Consider the following 23,516-nt stretch of genomic DNA (forward strand, 5'->3'; position numbering starts at 1 on the left):
TTGCTTAAACTACTTCCATCTGTTCCAAATCTGCCTGATGTTTTCGTGCAGGCATTGTCAAACCCAGAGGCGCAACCCGCGGGTGGGTCGCGGGCGGGTGTCGGGAGGGTTGCGGAGCCATCCGTTGCGGCGCTCCCGATCGCGCAAATCCACGCGCAACAGCCGCAGCAACTGGCTATTAATAATGCCGGCTGCGAGTGGTCTTCAAAATGGCCAGGAAGATTTAAAAAATTTGGCCGCACTGCGCATGCACACCGATGATCGAGCACGCATGCGCAGTGCTGCCGCATTTTTTTTAATATGGTCGCAGACTTTTCTTTTACAAGTTCGGGGGGGGCCAAAGAGACCCAAAACCATTTTCTCCATTTTTGTCAGCAACAAACAAGGTAAGAGAAAATGGTGGGTCGCGCAGGTCGGCCGGCCGTCATGGGTCCCGAAGGTTGGCCGGTTGATAAAAATGGGTCCCCGGAAGAAAAGTTTGAAAAACACTGTTTTAGTGAATCGTTTGTCCCCCATCCTGTTGAGGCTGCTGATGTGATACCTCCAATGGGGGGAGCTCCGGGTATTCCCCGGAGAGGAACTCAGATGAAATTTTAAAAAAAATAATGTTGAGAAGTTACATTCCAGGAATCTGTGCTGAGGACGGGATATGCAGCAGGCACGTGAAATAGCTCCAGATTGGCCTTAGTAGAAAGGAGGGAGACTGAAAGCAGGAAATGATAGGCTTATTATCATTAAAAATATAAATTTAGAGTTCATGTTTTCCAATCCACCTAACCTGCACATCTTTGGGTTGGGGGGGGGGGGGGGGGGCGCGAAACCCACGCAAACGCGGAGAGAAAGGGTCTGGTTTAGCACAGGGCTAAATCACTGGCTTTGAAAGCAGGCCAGCAGCACGGTTCAATTCCCGTACCAACCTCCCCGAACAGGCGCCTGAATGTGGCGACTAGGGGCTTTTCACAGTAACTTCATTTGAAGCCTACTTGTGACAACAAGCGATTTTCATTTTTCGTTTCATTTCAATGTGCAAACTCCACACGGACAGGGACCCAGAGCCGGGATCGAACCTGGGACCTCGGCGCCGTGAGGCTGCAGGGCTAACCCACTGCGCCACCGTGCTGCCCGTTCATTCCAGTGTTAACGTAAGTCTACTTGTGATACTAATAAAGATGATTATTGACATGGGTCCACCACCGCCCGTTTTCCAGTGGCGGAGCCAGCTTGCCAGCGGCAGGACCTTTTGTTCCTGCCAAAGTCTACAATTATTTGGCTCACCCGCCTCGTCGTCAAGGGAACCACCTCAGCGACAGAGGGATGTCGCCTTTGGCAGAACCAGAAGATCCCACCAGCGAGATGGGTGGGAAAATCATGATTTTACAGAAGGGAAATCGTGTTTGACAAATTTAGTGTAAATGTAAGCCTACTTGCGATACTGATAAAGATTATCAAGATTATTAATTATTATTAATAATATGGCACCGAGGTCCCAGGTTCGATCCCGGCTCTGGGTCCCTGTCCATGTGGAGTTTGCACATTGAAATGAAATGAAAAATGAAATGAAAATCGCTTGTTGTCACAAGTAGGCTTCAAATGAAGTTACTGTGAAAAGCCCCTAGTCGCCACATTCCGGCGCCTGTTCGGGGAGGCTGGTACGGGAATTGAACCGTGCTGCTGGCCTGCCTGGGTCTGCTTTCAAAGGTTGAATTAAGCTGAATTAAGCTTTCAACCATATACCCATGTGATCTGCACAATTCCCTACTTCCACCTTTTTAATTAATAATCTTGATAATCTTAATAATATTTGAATATGACACCAAGGTTGCTGAACAGCCCTGTTCAGCCTCAGGCCTGCAGGGGTCGATGGCGTGGGAGCTGTGTTTGTAGCAGGGACTCTATAAAATAGCTTCAATCCAATACTGGATGTCTGGCAAGCAGTCTGGTAATTTCAAGACAGTGGAGGAGTGGATGTCGTCTGTGCACATGTGGAAAGTGATATTGTGTTCATAGAATCCCTACATTGCAGAAGGAGGCCAATCAGCCCATTGAGTCTACACCAACCCTTCGAAAGACCACTATACCGAGGCCCACACCCCCTGGTCTAATCCCTTAACCCCATCTAATGAGTTGGACATTAAGGGACAATTTAGCGTGGCCAATCCACCTGATTTACACATCTTTGGACTGTGAGAGGAAACCGGAGCACTCGGAGGAAACCCACGCAAACGGGGAGAACGTGCAGACTCCGCAGTCACCTGAGGCCGAACACAGGTCCCTGCCACTATGAGGCAACAGTGCTAACGACTGTGCCAACTTGCTGGCCAGTGTGTTTACAGATGTTATTGTGAGGGGCAGCATAGATGAGAAATAGGAGGGCACCAAGGATCATCCTTGGGAGACACCAGATGTAATAGCACGGAAGCGAATCAAAAAGCCATCGATGACAATTCTCTGGTGACGGACAGAATAAGAATGAAACTCGGTGCAATTGTACCCAGCTGGATAATGGAGATCTTTTATGGAGCATGGGCTGATCAACTGTGACAGAGGCTGCACACTGTTCGAGAGGCGTGGGACAGATTCATTAGACTCTAATTTTTGTGTATTTGATGCCAAGGGTTGCTTTAAGGTTTAATCACATGATAACCCAGGTCAAAGAGACCTAAAAGTGTTGCTATAACACTTGAGGAATGGGGACGATCCGATTCCCAATGACCTCCACACAATATGATCTTTCCCAGTAGCGGGGGCGGTGGTTCCCCTTAACAAGTAAAGCCCTCACTCGTATAAAAACCCTGACTAGACCTGGGTGCAGATCAGGGAGGGAGACCCTTCAGGGAGAGTATTATTTAAAAACTGTATTTACTTTAAAAATAAATTTAGGATATCAGATTCTCTATTTTCCCCCAATTAAGGGACAATTTAACTTGGCCAATCCACCTACCCTCCACATCTTTTTGGGTTGTGGGGGTGAGACCCACGCAGACACGGGGAGAATGTGCAAACTCCACATGGACACTGAACCAGGGCCGGGAATGAAACAAGGCCCTTGGCGTCGTGAGGCAGCAGGGCTAACCACTGTGCCAAAAGTGCTCCCCTTTTGACTATTATTAATAATCCTTGACTATAGTTTTCTACCTGCTGTTTCATGTGTGCTGATTTGGCGGATTTAACACGCGTCCAAAGAGAAGAAATACATTTCTAACACATGTATGTTCCCCCCTCCCCCACCCCGGGTGTTGCTCACGGCCATGCCCAAGTGATAAGTCTTTAATTCCTGGTGACGTCAGGACAGTCCTGAAGCAGCGGCGATGCCAGCAGTTTCAAGAAGGCGGAGATAATTCCAGTGTTGAGTGCTGCTGCTGGATGGAGATCGAGCACGTGCAGTTGGCTGTGCTTCGCTACAATAGAATCATACAGCACAGAGGGGTATTATTTGGCTTGTTGTGTCTGAACTGTAAAGTCTCACTGCTTGGCTGCTGGAGGCTGTGCAATAGGAAACTCACACACCTCGTGAACGCAACTGAGACCTCCAGCTGACACCTTCTTGCGCCACGGAACAAACAAACGCTCTGGTTTTAGTACAACCCGTTTATTACATTTCAAGAATTCCTGTTAAACTAAAACAATTTGTGAATTAAATGAAACACCGGCCAAGTTCGATTATACACAGGAGCTAAAACTCACTGCAAAATGAATTCCTTCCATATTACCTGCTGCCTGAGACAAAAACAATTTGAATATATATTATCCCCCTGTCCGTGCATATTGGGACCCAAAGAATGTTCCTTTGTTGACAGGGATGTCCACGACGAACACTGTCTGGAATCGGGTGACGGAGTGTCACCTGCTGAGCGAAAGGGGAGTTTTTGGGGAGAGGGAGGGAGAATAAATTGCTTTTTAAGTAATCTCATTATTTATATAATGCTCAAGTACTGTTTGATTTTATCGTTAACCATTGCGGTGAGAGGATGTCGGGGTCTATGGCACTGGTAGCTCACGGTCACTCCAGTGGTCAGTTCTTGGTTGGTTCATCCGGCGCCTCTTCTCTCCAGTCTTCCAAATCTCTGTCCTCACCAGCTTCATCCTGAGAGGAGAGGAGGCAACGACACAGTCAGATTCAACGGCTTGTTCACCAACTGAACGCTGTTAAGTTGTCTTGAAAGCAAATGGGATCTCATTATTCTCTTTAAAAAAAAAAGTATTTTATGACAAACATGTACAAAACAGGTAACAGCAGGGTCAGCGATATGGTCGGGTTTCTCAGTCTGGGGGTCAGCGATATGACAGGGTTTCTCAGTCTGGGGGTCAGCGATATGACAGGGTTTCTCAGTCTGGGGGTCAGCGATATGGTCGGGTTTCTCAGTCTGGGGGTCAGCGATATGACAGGGTTTCTCAGTCTGGGGGTCAGCGATATGGTCGGGTTTCTCAGTCTGGGGGTCAGCGATATGGCCGGGTTTCTCAGTCTGGGGGTCAGCGATATGGTCGAGTTTCTCAGCCTGAGGGTCAGCGATATGGTCGGGTTTCTCAGTCTGGGGGTCAGCGATATGGCCGGGTTTCTCAGTCTGGGGGTCAGCGATATGGTTGGGTTTCTCAGTCTGGGGGTCAGCGATATGGCCGGGTTTCTCAGTCTGGGGATCAGCGATATGGTCGGGTTTCTCAGTCTGGGGGTCAGCGATATGGTCGGGTTTCTCAGTCTGGGGGTCAGCGATATGGTAGGGTTTCTCAGTCTGGGGGTCAGCGATATGGTCGGGTTTCTCAGTCTGGGGGTCAGCGATATGGTCGGGGTTTCTCAGTCTGGGGGTCAGCGATATGGTCGGGTTTCTCAGTCTGGGGATCAGCGATATGGTCGGGTTTCTCAGTCTGGGGGTCAGCGATATGGTCGGGTTTCTCAGTCTGAGGATCAGCGATATGATTGGGTTTCTCAGTCTGGGGGTCAGCGATATGGTCGGGTTTCTCAGTCTGGGGGTCAGCGATATGGTCGGGTTTCTCAGTCTGAGGATCAGCGATATGGTCGGGTTTCTCAGTCTGGGAGTCAGCGATATGGTCAGGTTTCTCAGTCGGGGGGTCAGCGATATGGTCGGGTTTCTCAGTCTGGGGGTCAGCGATATGGTCGGGTTTCTCAGTCTGGGGATCAGCGATATGGTCGAGTTTCTCAGTCTGGGGGTCAGCGATATGGTCGAGTTTCTCAGTCTGGGGGTCAGCGATATGGTCGGGTTTCTCAGTCTGGGGGTCAGCGATATGGTCAATGTTTCTCAGTCTGGGGATCAGCGATATGATCGGGTTTCTCAGTCTGGGGGTCAGCGATATGGTCGGGTTTCTCAGTCTGGGGGTCAGCGATATGGTCGGGTTTCTCAGTCTGAGGATCAGCGATATGATTGGGTTTCTCAGTCTGGGGGTCAGCGATATGGTCGGGTTTCTCAGTCTGGGGGTCAGCGATATGGTCGGGTTTCTCAGTCTGAGGATCAGCGATATGGTCGGGTTTCTCAGTCTGGGAGTCAGCGATATGGTCAGGTTTCTCAGTCGGGGGGTCAGCGATATGGTCGGGTTTCTCAGTCTGGGGGTCAGCGATATGGTCGGGTTTCTCAGTCTGGGGATCAGCGATATGGTCGAGTTTCTCAGTCTGGGGGTCAGCGATATGGTCGAGTTTCTCAGTCTGGGGGTCAGCGATATGGTCGGGTTTCTCAGTCTGGGGGTCAGCGATATGGTCAATGTTTCTCAGTCTGGGGATCAGCGATATGATCGGGTTTCTCAGTCTGGGGGTCAGCGATATGGTCGGGTTTCTCAGTCTGGGGGTCAGCGATATGGTCGGGTTTCTCAGTCTGGGGATCAGCGATATGGTCGAGTTTCTCAGTCTGGGGGTCAGCGATATGGTCGAGTTTCTCAGTCTGGGGGTCAGCGATATGGTCGGGTTTCTCAGTCTGGGGGTCAGCGATATGGTCAATGTTTCTCAGTCTGGGGATCAGCGATATGATCGGGTTTCTCAGTCTGGGGGTCAGCGATATGGTCGGGTTTCTCAGTCTGGGGGTCAGCGATATGGTCGGGTTTCTCAGTCTGGGGGTCAGCGATATGGTCGAGTTTCTCAGTCTGAGGATCAGCGATATGGTCGGGTTTCTCAGTCTGGGGGTCAGCGATATGGTCGGGTTTCTCAGTCTGGGGGTCAGCGATATGATAGGGTTTCTCAGTCTGGGGATCAGCGATATGGTCGGGTTTCTCAGTCTGGGGGTCAGCGATATGGTCGGGTTTCTCAGTCTGGGGGTCAGCGATATGGTCGGGTTTCTCAGTCTGAGGATCAGCGATATGGTAGAGTTTCTCAGTCTGGGGGTCAGCGATATGGTCGGGTTTCTCAGCCTGGGGGTCAGCGATATGGTCGGGTTTCTCAGTCGGGGGGTCAGCGATATGACAGGGTTTCTCAGGCTGGGGGTCAGCGATATGGTCGGGTTTCTCAGTCTGGGGGTCAGCGATATGGTAGAGTTTCTCAGTCTGGGGGTCAGCGATATGATAGGGTTTCTCAGTCTGGGGATCAGCGATATGGTCGGGTTTCTCAGTCTGGGGGTCAGCGATATGGTCGGGTTTCTCAGTCTGGGGGTCAGCGATATGGTCGGGTTTCTCAGTCTGGGTGTCAGCGATATGGTAGAGTTTCTCAGTCTGGGGGTCAGCGATCTGGTAGAGTTTCTCAGTCTGGGGGTCAGCGATATGGTCGGGTTTCTCAGTCTGGGGATCAGCGATATGGTCGAGTTTCTCAGTCTGGGGGTCAGCGATATGGTCGGGTTTCTCAGTCTGGGGATCAGCGATATGGTTGGGTTTCTCAGTCTGGGGGTCAGCGATATGGTAGAGTTTCTCAGTCTGGGGGTCAGCGATATGATCGGGTCTCTCAGTCTGGGGGTCAGCGATATGGTCGGGTTTCTCAGTCTGGGGGTCAGCGATATGGTAGAGTTTCTCAGTCTGGGGGTCAGCGATATGGTAGAGTTTCTCAGTCTGGGGGTCAGCGATATGGTCGGGTTTCTCAGTCTGGGGGTCAGCGATATGGTCGGGTTTCTCAGTCGGGGGGTCAGCGATATGACAGGGTTTCTCAGGCTGGGGGTCAGCGATATGGTCGGGTTTCTCAGTCTGGGGGTCAGCGATATGGTAGGGTTTCTCAGTCTGGGGGTCAGCGATATGGTCGGGTTTCTCAGTCTGGGGGTCAGCGATATGGTCGGGTTTCTCAGTCTGGGGGTCAGCGATATGGTCGGGTTTCTCAGTCTGGGGGTCAGCGATATGGTCGGGTTTCTCAGTCTGGGGGTCAGCGATATGGTAGAGTTTCTCAGTCTGGGGGTCAGCGATATGGTAGAGTTTCTCAGTCTGATGGGTCAGCGATATGGTCGGGTTTCTCAGTCTGGGGATCAGCGATATGGTCGAGTTTCTCAGTCTGGGGGTCAGCGATATGGTCGGGTTTCTCAGTCTGGGGATCAGCGATATGGTTGGGTTTCTCAGTCTGGGGGTCAGCGATATGGTAGAGTTTCTCAGTCTGGGGGTCAGCGATACGATCGGGTTTCTCAGTCTGGGGGTCAGCGATATGGTAGAGTTTCTCAGTCTGGGGGTCAGCGATATGGTAGAGTTTCTCAGTCTGGGGGTCAGCGATATGGTCGGGTTTCTCAGTCTGGGGGTCAGCGATATGGTCGGGTTTCTCAGTCTGGGGGTCAGCGATATGGTCGGGTTTCTCAGTCTGGGGGTCAGCGATATGGTCGAGGTTCTCAGTCTGAGGATCAGTGATATGGTCGGGTTTCTCAGTCTGGGGGTCAGCGATATGACAGGGTTTCTCAGTCTGGGGGTCAGCGATATGGTCGGGGTTTCTCAGTCTGGGGGTCAGCGATATGGTCGGGTTTCTCAGTCTGAGGATCAGCGATATGGTCGAGTTTCTCAGTCTGGGGGTCAGCGATATGATCGGGTTTCTCAGTCTGGGGGTCAGCGATATGGTAGAGTTTCTCAGTCTGGGGGTCAGCGATATGGTCGAGTTTCTCAGTCTGGGAGTCAGCGATATGGTCGAGTTTCTCAGTCTGGGGATCAGCGATATGGTCGAGTTTCTCAGTCTGGGGATCAGCGATATGATCGGGTTTCTCAGTCTGGGGGTCAGCGATATGACAGGGTTTCTCAGTCTGGGGGTCAGCGATATGGTCAGGTTTCTCAGTCTGGGGGTCAGCGACATGGTCGGGTTTCTCAGTCTGGGGGTCAGCGATATGGTCGGGTTTCTCAGTCTGGGGGTCAGCGATATGGTCGGGTTTCTCAGTCTGGGGGTCAGCGATATGGTAAAGTTTCTCAGTCTGGGGGTCAGCGATATGGTCAATGTTTCTAAGTCTGGGGATCAGCGATATGATCGGGTTTCTCAGTCTGGGGGTCAGCGATATGGTCGGGTTTCTCAGTCTGGGGGTCAGCGATATGGTCAATGTTTCTCAGTCTGGGGATCAGCGATATGGTCAATGTTTCTCAGTCTGGGGGTCAGCGATATGGTAAAGTTTCTCAGTCTGGGGGTCAGCGATATGGTCAATGTTTCTAAGTCTGGGGATCAGCGATATGATCGGGTTTCTCAGTCTGGGGGTCAGCGATATGGTCGGGTTTCTCAGTCTGGGGGTCAGCGATATGGTCGGGTTTCTCAGTCTGGGGGTCAGCGATATGGTCGAGTTTCTCAGTCTGGGGATCAGCGATATGGTCAATGTTTCTCAGTCTGGGGATCAGCGATATGGTCGGGTTTCTCAGTTTGAGGATCAGCGATATGGTCGGGTTTCTCAGTCTGGGGATCAGCGATATGGTCGGGTTTCTCAGTCTGAGGATCAGCGATATGGTCGGGTTTCTCAGTCTGGGGGTCAGCGATACGGTCGGGTTTCTCAGTCTGGGGGTCAGCGATATGGTAGAGTTTCTCAGTCTGGGGGTCAGCGATATGGTAGAGTTTCTCAGTCTGGGGGTCAGCGATATGGTCGGGTTTCTCAGTCTGGGGATCAGCGATATGGTCGGGTTTCTCAGTCTGGGGGTCAGCGATATGGTCGAGTTTCTCAGTCGGGGGGTCAGCGTTATGACAGGGTTTCTCAGTCTGGGGGTCAGCGATATGGTCGAGTTTCTCAGTCTGGGGGTCAGCGATATGGTCGGGTTTCTCAGTCTGGGGGTCAGCGATATGGTCGAGTTTCTCAGTCGGGGGGTCAGCGATATGACAGGGTTTCTCAGTCTGGGGGTCAGCGATATGATCGGGTTTCTCAGTCTGGGAGTCAGCGATATGGTCGGGTTTCTCAGTCTGGGGATCAGCGATATGGTCGGGTTTCTCAGTCTGGGGGTCAGCGATATGGTCGGGTTTCTCAGTCTGGGGGTCAGCGATATGGTCGGGTTTCTCAGTCTGGGGGTCAGCGATATGGTAGAGTTTCTCAGTCTGGGGGTCAGCGATATGGTCGGGTTTCTCAGTCTGGGAGTCAGCGATAAGGTCGGGTTTCTCAGTCTGGGGGTCAGCGATATGGTCGGGTTTCTCAGTCTGGGAGTCAGCGATATGGTCGAGTTTCTCAGTCTGGGGGTCAGCGATATGGTCGGGTTTCTCAGTCTGGGGGTCAGCGATATGGTCGGGTTTCTCAGTCTGGGGATCAGCGATATGGTCGAGTTTCTCAGTCGGGGGGTCAGCGATATGACAGGGTTTCTCAGTCTGGGGGTCAGCGATATGGCCGGGTTTCTCAGTCTGGGAGTCAGCGATATGATCGGGTTTCTCAGTCTGGGAGTCAGCGATATGGTCGGGTTTCTCAGTCTGGGGATCAGCGATATGGTCGAGTTTCTCAGTCTGAGGATCAGCGATATGATCGGGTTTCTCAGTCTGGGGGTCAGCGATATGGTCGAGTTTCTCAGTCTGGGGATCAGCGATATGGTCGAGTTTCTCAGTCTGGGGATCAGCGATATGGTCGGGTTTCTCAGTCTGGGGGTCAGCGATATGGTCGAGTTTCTCAGTCGGGGGGTCAGCGATATGGTCGGGTTTCTCAGTCTGGGGATCAGCGATATGACAGGGTTTCTCAGGCTGGGGGTCAGCGATATGGTAGAGTTTCTCAGTCTGGGGGTCAGCGATATGGTCGGGTTTCTCAGTCTGGGGATCAGCGATATGGTCGAGTTTCTCAGTCTGGGGATCAGCGATATGGTCGGGTTTCTCAGTCTGGGGGTCAGCGATATGGTCGAGTTTCTCAGTTGGGGGGTCAGCGATATGACAGGGTTTCTCAGTCTGGGGGTCAGCGATATGATCGGGTTTCTCAGTCTGGGAGTCAGCGATATGGTCGGGTTTCTCAGTCTGGGGGTCAGCGATATGGTCGGGTTTCTCAGTCTGGGGGTCAGCGATATGGTAGAGTTTCTCAGTCTGGGGGTCAGCGATATGGTCGGGTTTCTCAGTCTGGGAGTCAGCGATATGATTGGGTTTCTCAGTCTGGGGGTCAGCGATATGGCCGGGTTTCTCAGTCTGGGGGTCAGCGATATGGTCGGGTTTCTCAGTCTGGGGGTCAGCGATATGGTCGAGTTTCTCAGTCGGGGGGTCAGCGATATGGTCGGGTTTCTCAGTCTGGGGATCAGCGATATGACAGGGTTTCTCAGGCTGGGGGTCAGCGATATGGTAGAGTTTCTCAGTCTGGGGGTCAGCGATATGGTCGGGTTTCTCAGTCTGGGGATCAGCGATATGGTCGAGTTTCTCAGTCTGGGGATCAGCGATATGGTCGGGTTTCTCAGTCTGGGGGTCAGCGATATGGTCGAGTTTCTCAGTCGGGGGGTCAGCGATATGACAGGGTTTCTCAGTCTGGGGGTCAGCGATATGATCGGGTTTCTCAGTCTGGGAGTCAGCGATATGGTCGGGTTTCTCAGTCTGGGGGTCAGCGATATGGTCGGGTTTCTCAGTCTGGGGGTCAGCGATATGGTAGAGTTTCTCAGTCTGGGGGTCAGCGATATGGTCGGGTTTCTCAGTCTGGGAGTCAGCGATATGATTGGGTTTCTCAGTCTGGGGGTCAGCGATATGGCCGGGTTTCTCAGTCTGGGGGTCAGCGATATGGTCGGGTTTCTCAGTCTGGGAGTCAGCGATATGATTGGGTTTCTCAGTCTGGGGATCAGCGATATGGTCGAGTTTCTCAGTCTGGGGGTCAGCGATATGGTCGAGTTTCTCAGTCGGGGGGTCAGCGATATGACAGGGTTTCTCAGTCTGGGGGTCAGCGATATGACAGGGTTTCTCAGTCTGGGGATCAGCGATATGGTAGAGTTTCTCAGTCTGGGGGTCAGCGATATGGTCGGGTTTCTCAGTCTGGGGGTCAGCGATATGGTCGGGTTTCTCAGTCTGGGGATCAGCGATATGGTCGGGTTTCTCAGTCTGGGGGTCAGCGATATGACAGGGTTTCTCAGTCTGGGGATCAGCGATATGGTCGGGTTTCTCAGTCTGGGGGTCAGCGATATGGTAGAGTTTCTCAGTCTGGGGGTCAGCGATATGGTCGGGTTTCTCAGTCTGGGGATCAGCGATATGGTCGGGTTTCTCAGTCTGGGAGTCAGCGATATGATTGGGTTTCTCAGTCTGGGGGTCAGCGATATGGTCGGGTTTCTCAGTCTGGGGATCAGCGATATGGTAGAGTTTCTCAGTCTGGGGATCAGCGATATGGTCGGGTTTCTCAGTCTGGGGGTCAGCGATATGGTCGGGTTTCTCAGTCTGGGGGTCAGCGATACGGTAGGTATTCTCAGTCTGGGGAAAATAAAGTTCGCTCTGAGAGGATCAATGCAGGGATTCGCCTGGAGGTGGCAGCCGCTCATCGATTTCTTCAAGAAAAATTGAACGTCAGCAGTAAGGGCGGAAAGGGAAAAGGAGGAGGGGAGGAAAACAGGAGGCATGGCGATGTTTGATAAGGACAAGGAGCGTAGTATAATGGTAATTGGGGACAAGGCGGGAGAAGTGGGGGACGTGGTTTATTGTTTGTTGTTATTTTAGGGTTTTTTTGTGCGCATCCCGCGCGGTTGTTTTAGAAATGTGAATATATTAAATTGTGAAAATCACAAATGCTTCAATAAAATATTTTCTAAAAAAAAAAACAGGTTACAGCGAACAAACACCCCAGGAAACATACTTCCCAACAATCAACTACACAGTCGACAGATTTTTCCCCTTTTTCACCCCCCCCCCCTCACTCGCGACGAACAGCCCCTCAAAAAGGGTCACAAACATCCCCCACTTCTCCTCACCCCCCCCTGAAGAGCCCCTTAACTAAGACTTTATCTTCTCTAATCACAGGAAGTCGTACAGGTCACCCAACCAAGCCGCTACCCCCGGTGGCGATGCCGACCGCCACTCCAGTAAAATTGGCCACCGTGCAATCAGAGGCGAGTGCCACAACGTCGGCCTTCCTCCACTCCATGAGCTCCGGCTCCTCTGAAACCCCAAATATCGCCACCACCTCCTCCTCTACTATCCTGGCTAAGACTGCGAACACTCCCGTCCAGAATCTCCCCAATTTTTCGCAATCCCAAAACATGTGCGTGTGATTCGCTGGCCCCCGCCCATACCTCACACTCATCTGCTACCCCCTGAAAGAACCCACTCATTCTCATCCGAGTCATATGCACCTTGTGCACCACCTTAAACTGTATCAGGCTCATCCTTGTGGAAGAGGTCCCGTTTACCCTACGCAGTGCCTCACGCTATGCTCCTCACTTGATCTCCCCTCCCAACTCCGCTTCCCCTGTCTCCTTGATCTTCACCACCCGCTCGCCTCCCTGCTCCTCCAGCCACTTGTATATATCCCATAAATATCCCCAATTATTCCCTCCCCTTCCACAATTCCCAATTCTTCCCTCCCCTCCCACATTGGATCTCATTATTTTCATCTCTACTGTTGCGTTATGTTGAGTGCCTTGCTATAGGCTGCGAGGGTGATTGGAATTCAGGACAACTTTCTTGGGAGCTTTGGTGTGCACCAATTGTCTGACGCACCTCCTGCATTACTACAGTGACATACTCCAAAAATGGCGATAAAGTGTTTTGGGATTTCTGGTGGTCTTGAAAATAAATACGTAGGTAAAAATCTTTCTGTTTATTTTCCATTTACTGCTTGGAACAGGGGAAGAGTATGTCTCCGTGTTCATTAGAAACATTTGAGATATCTTTCATGCTTAGCCAGAGCGGATTTGCAACCAGTCTGAACTCAATATAGCAGATTCCTTGCACTCTTTTACTTAAATTAGGTTTGAGAACCTTGATGTTGAAGTGCGCATTACATGGCATAAGAGCAAAACACAGCTCATGCCAAAAATCTGGAACACAAAATGCTGGGAATACTCAGCAGATCTGGCAGCATCTGTACAGAAAGAGAAACAGAGTTAATGTTTCGAGTCGAATATGACATAAAGCATTAACTTTTTCTCTCTCCACAGACCAGCTGAATATTTCCATCACTTTCTGCTTTTATGCCATAACTTAGCTCTGCGAAGCTAACTGTCGATGTAAGGGAATGTGTACATCTGTAGCGGGATTCTCCGTTGGCGGAATCCTCCACTTCGCCGGCAGCGCACTCACGCCCGTGGGTTTCCTGACGGCGCGGAGGTGGCCACAGTGGGGAAACCTCACTGGCCGGCTGCCGGAACGGAGTATCCCGCTCATGTCAGAGAGGTGATCATGGAACATAACATTGAACCAACATTGCAGGGCTATCGAGGACACAGAGGTGTTAAGGATACATAGAAATACATTCAAATTCAGGAGGAGAATGGATCTCCTCTCCTCCCTGCCCAGCCATGTTTCCCTGAAATCTCTCTGAAAGATGCTGCTGAGGGAATGTCACGTGATGGGAACCAAAAAGGCACTGGGAAAGGCCACTGACAGACTAATGTTTCATGCACAACTTGTCAAAAAGATCAACTAAAAACAATAGGATGAAGATTTTGAACCAGATTTGCATTCACAGAAGTCCTATTGCAACAGAAAGAATTGGGGACTCAGAGCTTGACTGTATCAATTAAATATCACATCTGATCCTTTCAGTGAAACAGAATTAATGAAGGGAAGGAGACATTGAAAGCTCTGATTACAATGAGGGTTAAAAACCAGGCAAAGAGTCGGGTTCTAATTCCTCAGCACCCCCGCCCCCCACAGCGAGTTGGGTTTCTGTTTTCCTCCCCCTCACTGCGAGTTGGGTTCTGATTTCCTCTCCCTCATGGTGAGTTGGGTTCTGATTTCCTCCCCCTCACTGCGAGTTAGGTTCTGATTTCCTCTCCCTCATCACAAGTTGGATTCTGATTTCCTCCCCCTCACTGCGAGTTGAGTTCTAATTTCCTCCTGTCATGCGAGAGTGCTTTTAAGAACTGGATGTTTAAGTAATGTACCTTTAAGAAAACAGTGATGTCTTAGAGTGGGTGGAGCTGAACTCAGTTCTGCCATTTTGAAGTTTCAGTTTTAAAAAGTGCCTGGCTGTTTTGCTGTGAGCTGATTAAAAGGAGAAAGCCAGTTTGAAAAACCAGCTTGAGAAGTTCTGGTTTGTTGTGAGTTGCTTGGAAAGCCAGTTGGAAAAAGCAGTTTGTGTGTGACTGTGTGCTTCCAGAGAGCTGGAGGAAGAAAGCAAGGTGCTGGAGCTGAAGTCAAACAGCCTAATATGTCTCTGCCTTTCTACAGAAAATATATATATCCTTTAACCTGATGTGATACTGTTTAAAGGTGTTAAGTCTCTTGGAAGTTTGAAGGAACATTTTAAGGAATTATTTACTGTTGCAATATTTTCTGAGTTATCTTTGAAGGGGGGTTAAGAGATCCAATGTTTTTTTAAGAGGTTAAGTTGAGTTCATGGAATAAACATTGTTTTGTGTTTAAAAACCCACGTGTCCATAATTGTAATCCCACACCCAGGGAACAAGCCGCGTGCTCGGAAAAGCAATAAATCCATTAAAGGGAGCAGTTGGTTGAACTCCATAATATATTTTGGGGTTCTGAAAACGCCTTGCCCATAACAATTGGGAGCTCGTCCGGGATAAAAGTCGATCTACTGGATTGTTTTTTGTGAACTTAAAGACAGTGAAGGATTGTTGATTTTACGGTGTGGTATTTTAGTTTAAGTGTTGTGAACAATGGCTCTTTCAGAGGCTCAGAAGTTTTTGGGGGTGGAGAACGTCACACGTAGTACCTTACGGATAGAAACAAAAAGCAGACTGTTAGATTTGGCAAGAACATTGCAGTTAACATTAACTGATAAAATGCGAAAAGATGAGGTAATTATGGCGGTGGTTAAGCATTTAAAGTTTCCTGAGATAGAGTTTGACTCATTGGAAATGGCAAAAATTCAGTTGCAAATTAAACAAGTGGAACATGAGAAAGAATTAAAGCGGCTTGCATACGAGAGTGAGAGAGAGGAAAAAGAAAGAGAAAGAGAGAGAGAGGAAAAAGAAAGGAGAGAGAAGAAAGAAAGAATAGCCCTAGCAGAACAAAAAGAAAAAGAAAGGGTGATACAGATCAGGGAAAAAGATAAAAGACAGGGAGTTTGAACTTCAGAAAATGGCCATGAAACATGACAATCAGTTAAAATTGGCAGACGTAAAGGGACACGTACAGTTGGAGGAGATGGATGAGAATAATGAGACAGAGCATCATAGTCGAAGACGTGGTGAGGATCGATTTAAATATGCCCAAGCATTGCCAAGGTTTGATGAGAAGGAAATGGAAGCCTTTTTCATTTCACTTGAGAAGGTAGCTAAACAAATGAAATGGCCACAGGACATGTGGGTGTTACTGATTCAAACAAAGCTGGTAGGTAGAGCTAGTGAAGTGATTGCATCACTACCGGAGGAGATATCTGGAACGTATGAGGAGGTGAAGAAATCCATCTTAAGTGCATATGAGCTAGTGCCTGAAGCTTACAGTCAAAGGTTTAGAAATTTAAGGAAAGAATTTGGTCAAACATACATGGAGTTTGAAAAGCTCAAACAGAGTAATTTTGATAGGTGGATAAGGGCTTTGAAAATAGACCAAACGTATGAATCTCTCAGAGAAATTATACTTTTGGAGGAGTTTAAAAGTTCAATTCCTGATGTCGTGAGAACTCATGTGGAAGAGCAGAGGGTTAAAACTGCAAGATTAGCAGCGGAAATGGCAGATGATTATGAATTAGTTCATAAATCAAAGATTGGTTTCTGACATCAGTTTCAGCCGGTGAGGGATAGAAACTGGGGACATGAGAAATACTCAAGTGGTAAAGGTAAAGGTGATCTGATGGGAGACAATAAAGAGAGTGTACCTCAGAGTAAAAAAGAAATCCAGGAGGGTGGAAAAGAAATGAAAAGTTTCAGATGTTTACACTGTAATAAACTAGGCCATGTAAAGTCACAGTGTTGGTGGTTGAAGAAAAGCACTGGGAAGGCTGATGTGGTAAAACGGGATAAGACAGTGGGGTTTGTAAGAGTGGTAAAGGAAAGCCCAAGGGAAGCGAAGGAGGTGCAAACGATTGTACAGCCTGTTCAAGAAGTAATTGTTAAGAAGGTGCCAGATGTCTTTAAAGAATTCACTTGTGTGGGTAAAGTTTACTCATGTGTATCAGGAGGAGCAGGTAAAGAAGTCACAATTTTAAGAGATACAGGGGCTAGACAATCTTTAATGGTAAGAGATGAGGAATTATGTAGTTTGGGAAGAATGTTGCCAGAAAAGGTGGTGATATGTGGAATTCAGGATGAGAGGAGTAGCGTTCCATTATATAAGGTAAGGTTGGAAAGTCCAGTGAAGAGTGGTGAAGTGGTAGTAGGAGTAATAGATAAACTGTCTTTTCAAGGAATACAGTTTATCTTGGGTAATGATATAGCTGGATTGCAGGTGGGAGTGATGCCTACTGTGGTTGATAAGCCAGTGGAGAATCAGTCAACTGAAGGGTTGAAGGATGAATATCCTGGAATTTTTCCGGATTGTGTAGTAACAAGGTCGCAAAGTCACAGGTTAAGACAAGAGGAGAAATCAAAGAGTGAAGATGAAGTTGAAGTGCAATTATCAGAAACGATTTTTGATCAGATGGTTGTAAAAGAACAAGAACAGGTGGAGGATGAGGCAGATACTTTTAGTTCAGGAAAATTGGCGGAGTTACAACAGAATGATGTAGAAATAAAACAAATATATCAGACAGCATATACGGAAGAGGAATCTGAGAGTATACCAGAGTGTTATTACCGTAAAAATGTCTTGATGAGAAAATGGAGACCTGTACATATGCAGGTGGATGAAAAGTGGGCAGAGGTTCATCAAGTAGTATTGCCGGTAGGGTATAGAAAGGAGGTGTTGCGAGTTGCACATGAGGTACCACTGGGAGGTCATTTGGGAATAAGGAAACTCAAGCTAAAATCCAGAAACATTTTTATTGGCCTAGACTACATAAAGATGTAGTTAAATTTTGTCAATCATGTCACACATGTCAAGTGATAGGGAAACCTCAAGCAGTGATAAAACCAGCGTCCTTAATACCCATTCCAGCATTTGAGGAACCTTGTACAAGGGTCCTAATCGATTGTGTAGGACTGCTTCCGAAAAGAAAAAGTGGGAATCAATATCTTTTGACTGTAATGGATGTGTCTCCTCGGTTTCCAGAGGCCATTCCAGTACGTAATATTACTGCTAAAAGGATTGTGGAGGAATTACTTAAATTCTTTACTAGATATGGACTACCCACAGAAATTCAATCGGATCAAGGATCGAATTTTACTTCAAAGTTATTCAAAGAAGTTATGGATAGCTTAGGAATGAAACAATTTAAATCAACTGCGTACCATGCAGAATCGCAGGGAGCGTTAGAAAGGTGGCATCAAACATTAAAGACAATGTTGAGGGCGTATTGTCAAGATTATCCAGAGGATTGGGATAAAGGAATCCCATTCGTATTGTTTGCAATTAGGGATACACCTAATGAGTCTACCAAATTTAGTCCTTTTGAACTAATTTTTGGTCATGAGGTAAGAGGCCCACTTAAATTGATTAAGGAAAAATTGGTGGGTGAGAAATTTTTGCCAGTGGGGATAAAGTTTTAGTGTTGTTACCAGTGGTAGGGGAGCCTTTAAAAGCTAGGTTTTGTGAACCGTATCAGATTGAAATGAAATTAAGTGAGGTGAATTATGTGGTAAAAACACCAGATAGAAGGAAGACTCACCGAGTGTGTCATGTGAATATGCTTAAAAGGTACTCTGAAAGGGAAGGAGAGAAAAAGGAGGTTTTAATGATTCTAACTCAAAGTGACAAACCAAATCCAGATGACTGTGAATTTGACATACCTCAAATTAAATTGGAAAATGAGGATGTTCTTAAAAATTGGGATGAATTGTGACGTTACCTTACAGAGGAAAAACAAACTGACCTGAAAGTATTATTGATATCACATGGTGTTGCTAATGTTTGGTTGGCTCTGTTTAATTACGTTTGCTCAAGAGTCACCAGGTATCTTTCGACACCGCCACAAAGTTCAGAACCGAATACTGATCAATGACTCTGTACACCAGTTAGTAAGTTCAAAAGCAATGCTGATTTATTTACACACAGTCAAATCTACTCATGCATAAACTCTACAAACTAAACTACCACTATTACTAAAGCCTATACTTAGCTTTGGGTGCCCACTCAGTCAGAGAAACAATGGCCGTTGCTTGGTTCGGAGGCTGCTGGGTTGAGCTGTTTACGGGGTAGCAACTAGGAGCCTCTATCTCGTAGCGTGCGTTGACTTGGAACTTACTTGGTCTGGTGCAGCTGCTAGGCAGGTCTCTCTCTTCGGTGAGAGCCAAAGCCAAAGGAGGAAGATTCTCCCTTGGGGCTTTTATACTGAAAAGGGCTTTGTGCGCTTTTGGGTGGGCCTTGAACTTGGCCTCAACTAATTGGGTCTTTCCTAATCATCTATCGATTTTCCTCCAATAGAGGGGTGGTTCCCTGATCGCTGGGCGTGTCCTGGTGACTGTCAGTCTGTTTTGTCTTAGCCTCTTCTGGCGCCAGGGAGTCTGCCTTAACATTGTGTATCTGAATGTTTCCCTTTTGTCCCCGGAGATGGCTCATTAGTATGTTGATTCCTTGGTAGTTTCTGTCCTGCTGAGAGTTTAAGGTTCTAATCAACAGACAGAGCTTGCACCTGCTTGTTTCTTAGCATTGTCCAATTTTCCCTGCATTCTTTGCAAGTGTCCATTTTGTAATCGGGATGTGGCCAGTCCAGATGGCTACACGCCCTCCTCGCGATCCTCAATGCGAAGCGTGAAGGATCACATTACTGTGTCGTCTTCATCCTCTGACCACCGGGGCACCCATACTTAGGCTCTACACTGTCCTATCCTACACAACACAATTTTACCTAAACCATTTTAATTACATTCATTATCATAAAACTCTACGGGGTGCTATGACATTAATACATGCATTACAGAAAAATAAAAAAACTGGAACCTCTAACTATTCTCAATAAGCAATCCTCATTCAAATAATCCAAAAATACAAACAATCCAAAAATAATCTATACATCTTAAACTGTACAAAATAGCAGCACACAAATTTCTCTGGCCTGGCAGTCAGACGCAGAGGTTTACATCTCTTTATTTCACAGAATACATTAAACAAATGTATGCTCTTTAATCCGTCCCAATGGGTTCGGGGGTCTGGTGAAATCCGAAAATGGGGGACCTAAACCTGTATACCGGGGTGCGAGAGCGATATGCTCTCTTTCGCCATTTCCTAACTCTAAACGTTTGCACGACACTGCAAAGTATCACCAGCACTAAGAGTGCTTCGACTACATATGAGAGTGAGTACTAGGTGATAAACTTACTACACCAGGTCGGGGTATTGCTGGCTGTCGCTGGGCTAATTTCCTTGGGGTTCCGTGTATTGCAGGGATGAGAATCATTTACGGTTTGTGTGGTAGGGGTCAGGGGGGTAGCGTCCACGCGCAACTGAAGGGATCTCGCTAAGATCCATGCGAACACGAAGGCTGTCTTCATCTTTGTCGGTCTTCTTCTTTGTCTTCCTCTGGGGTTCCCAAGGTTCCTGAATTCTGTGAACACAAGCATAATTTCTGTTATTATCTTGCTTAAGATCCCGTATGTCTGTCTATCTGTCCTTTATTGCCAATTTCCCTTTATAGTTGGTCACCATCTGTGATTCCCTCATTTTTTAAAAAAAACGAATATTTGGACTAGACATCTAAGAAAAATACTGCCATACTGCGAGCCATCTCGCAGCCTGAGATTTACCATCCCAGTGTTTGAGGATGTAAGTAGCAGAGGGAAGCAACCTAAGGGTTGCCAGAATCAAACAAAAGAATTTTGAACGTAACAAGCCAAAATGGGCTGACCAGAGGGGGGCGGGGGGGGGGGGGGGTTGGTCCTCAGGCTGGATGGGACTAACGCCGTTTCTCCACTGCCTGAGCAACCGGCAAGAACGGGTAAGAACGTGGTCGTCGTGGGGGGCTGCCTCTCGAGTTAGGAGAGCAACTATGTGTCGTGTTCTGTTGACAAACTAGTTCCTCTGAACTATTATCTGGGACAAACTTGTTCCATTAACAGCCGGGGGGTGTTAAAGGAGTGGTGAAGTGGGGCCGTGAACAACTTTTGAGTTTACAAACAACACGTAACGTTAACACTAACGAACAAACATTCAACAAACATGGTGCAGGTTCCATCAGAAAGGACACCGTATCTCTCCATCGGTTCCTTTTTTCTCCATCATCTGGACACCTCACTGCTCAATAGCGAACAGGGTCACAAAGGGATTCGTTTGGTGGGAGTCAGACGCCAAGTCATCATCTTCTCCCGGCTGCCAAACTCTTGTCTGTAGTAACCGTGCTAAAGCTGCTTGGGACGAATTGGGGTCCATCTCATCATTCTGAATGAGCCTGAAGGAATTGTCTCGGTGCCAGAATCGTGTGTCGAGGTTGGAGCTACTATGCTTCAATCCGTAATCGTCGGGCGGTGGGTCTGGGTCAGGGGCTTTGATATAAGTGATCTCAAATGGGTCAGTGGAATCATGCTCAGATTCACTGGGAGTGGGGCCTGGTGCAGGGGTGTAGTCGTAACGTGGTGTGCTGTGGCTGTCGTCATTGTAATCGCTATCACTGTCGCTGTCACTGCTGGTTGAGGGAAGGGAGAGGCGGAGTCGTGCCTCTGGAGGCGGAGTTGAAGTCATGTCTGAGGACGGGCTGGACTCTGCTGGGGGAGGGTAAAAATACGTCATCTGTGGGTGGCATGTGCTCGTCTGCTGCTGCGAGCAGGATGTGGTGTGTGTGGTTATTCTGTGAGCCGTAAGCCTTGAGCTAGTTTATATGAAACCACGCAGACTTACCATTGGGATAGGTTATTTTGTATACTGAGGGGCTGACTTTGTCCGAAATGGAGTACGGTCCGGAAGATTTGGGGGAAAGGAATGAACTGGGGTTGTAAAGGGAAAACATAACCTGTTGCCCTACTGTAAACTCAGTGGCGTGTACTGTTTTGTCAAAACAGGCCTTGCTCTGTTTCTTCCTGGTTCCAAGTCTCACTGCTGCTGTGAGTTGGGCTGCCTGTACCAGTTGTGTAACCGCATTTTCATGCGTGAGGTCTGTAACTGCGGGGCTGGCCAAATCTAGTCCTAATACATACTCTGTGCCTTTCATGGGGCGTCCGGTCATGAGGGTGTGCGGGGTGTATCCTGTGGATGTAGATACCGTGTTTCTTAAAACCATTAATGCAAATGGGAGAACTGAATCCCAGGTGCTGTTGTTCTGCTGTACCATTTTCCTGAGGGTGGCTTTCAATGTCCTATTCATTCGTTCTAGAATACCACTTGACTGGGGGTGGTATGCGATATGGAACTTTTGTCTAATGCCGAAAATCGTGAGGACGTTTTTCATTACACGTCCGGTGAAATGGGAGCCTTGATCAGACTCAATACTGCGTGGGAGGCCCCATCTTGTAAAGATGTGGTGTGTTAATATTTTAGCCGTTGTCTTGGCCGTATTAGTTCGTGATGGAAATGCTTCCACCCATTTTGTGAAGGTGTCTATGACCACCAACACATACTTGTAACCATTCTGCACGGGGGTAGGGGTCCTATATAATCTATCTGGAGATTTGTCCAGGGTCCATTAATGGGGCGGGTATGGCTAAATTGAGCCTTTTTAGCATATCTGTCCGGATTGTTCTGGGCACAGATTAAGCAATTCTCAATGTAGTGTGAGACATCGATTTTTAAATCAGGCCACCAACAAAGCGGTCTGAGGTGGGCTAGGGTGGGTTCAATTCCTTGGTGTCCATTTTTTTTAAAGAATAATTTTTATTAAAGTTTTTCATAAAATATCAATAACAAAATGAGAAAAAAAAGAACCCAACAGGGTTAAGTACAAAACACAATCTAGAAAAGCAACCCCCCATACCCCACCCCTGTACATAAATAATAAATTAACATTAACATCCCGACTTAACACAACAGGTATATACACCCTCTCAGACCCTTCAGTGTAAATAACATAAACAATAATAAAGTAAACACCCCCCGCCCCCGAGCTGGTGCTGCCATTGACCAATGTCTATCGTTCTGCCAGAAAGTCTAAGAACGGTTGCCACCGCCTAAAGAACCCTTGTACCGACCCGCTAAAGGCGAATTTCACCCTCTCCAATTTAATAAACCCCGTCATATCGCTGATCCAGGATTCCACACTTGGGGGCCTCGCTCCTTCCACTGAAGAAGAATCCTTCGTCGGGCTACCAGGGACGCAAAGGCCAGAATACCGGCCTCTTTCGCCTCCTGCACTCCCGGCTCCTCTGCCAAAATATTGCGAGCCCCCAGCCCGGTTTGACCCTGGATCCTACCACCCTCGACACCATCCTCGCTACGCCCTTCCAAAATTCCTCCAGCGCTGGGCATGCCCAGAACATATGGGTGTGATTTGCTGGGCTCCCCGAGCACCTAACACATCTGTCCCCACCCCCAAAAAACCGGCTCATCCTTGTCCCGGTCATGTGTGCCCTGTGCAGCACCTAAAACTGTATGAGGCTGAGCCTCGCGCACGATGAGAAAGAGTTCACCCTCCCTAGGGCATCTGCCCACGTCCCTTCCTCAATCTCCTCTCCCAATTCCTCCTCCCACTTACCTTTCACCTTCACCACCGAGGCCGCCTCCCCCTCCTCCTCCTGCATCACCTGGTAAGTTTCCGAGATCTTCCCCACTCCCACCCACCCCCCCGAGAGCACCCTGTCCTGTACTGTGTGTGGCAGTAGCCGTGGGAATTCCACCACCTGCCACCTGGCAAACGCCCTTACCTGTAAGTACCTGAAGGTGTTCCCCGGGGGGAGCCCGTACTTCTCCAGCTCACCCAGGCTCGCGAACTTCCCGTCCACAAACAGGTCCCCCAAACTTCGTATCCCTGTGCCACCCCGATAACCCTCCACCTGTTCTTCCTGCGGCGAACCGGTGGTTCCCACGTAATGGGGTCCACGCCGAGGCCCCAACCTCCCCCCTGTGCCGCCTCCACTGCCCCCAAATTTTGAGGGCAGCCGCCACCACCGGGCTCGTGGTATACCTCCTTGGAGGGAGCGGCAGCGGC

The 23,516-nt window shown here is 48.5% G+C and overlaps 1 protein-coding gene across 2 annotated transcripts in view; it reads right to left on the reverse strand.

Annotated features, from left to right (window-relative positions):
* Positions 1-3,573: 3,573 nt before the first annotated feature.
* The window catches only part of LOC140402489 (uncharacterized), a 143,076-nt gene continuing 123,133 nt past the window's right edge, over positions 3,574-23,516 (reverse strand). Inside the window, exon 13 of one of the 2 annotated variants that reach the window (XM_072490320.1) lies at positions 3,574-4,084. In XM_072490320.1, the coding sequence (XP_072346421.1) occupies positions 4,013-4,084 (72 nt within the window). In that variant the 3' untranslated portion in view covers positions 3,574-4,012. Of the gene's footprint in view, positions 4,085-18,466; positions 19,992-23,516 lie in introns of those variants that run through there. The other variant, XM_072490321.1, reaches the window with a different exon arrangement.

Source organism: Scyliorhinus torazame, chromosome 25, assembly GCF_047496885.1.
Source record: "Scyliorhinus torazame isolate Kashiwa2021f chromosome 25, sScyTor2.1, whole genome shotgun sequence".
NCBI lineage: Eukaryota > Metazoa > Chordata > Chondrichthyes > Carcharhiniformes > Scyliorhinidae > Scyliorhinus > Scyliorhinus torazame.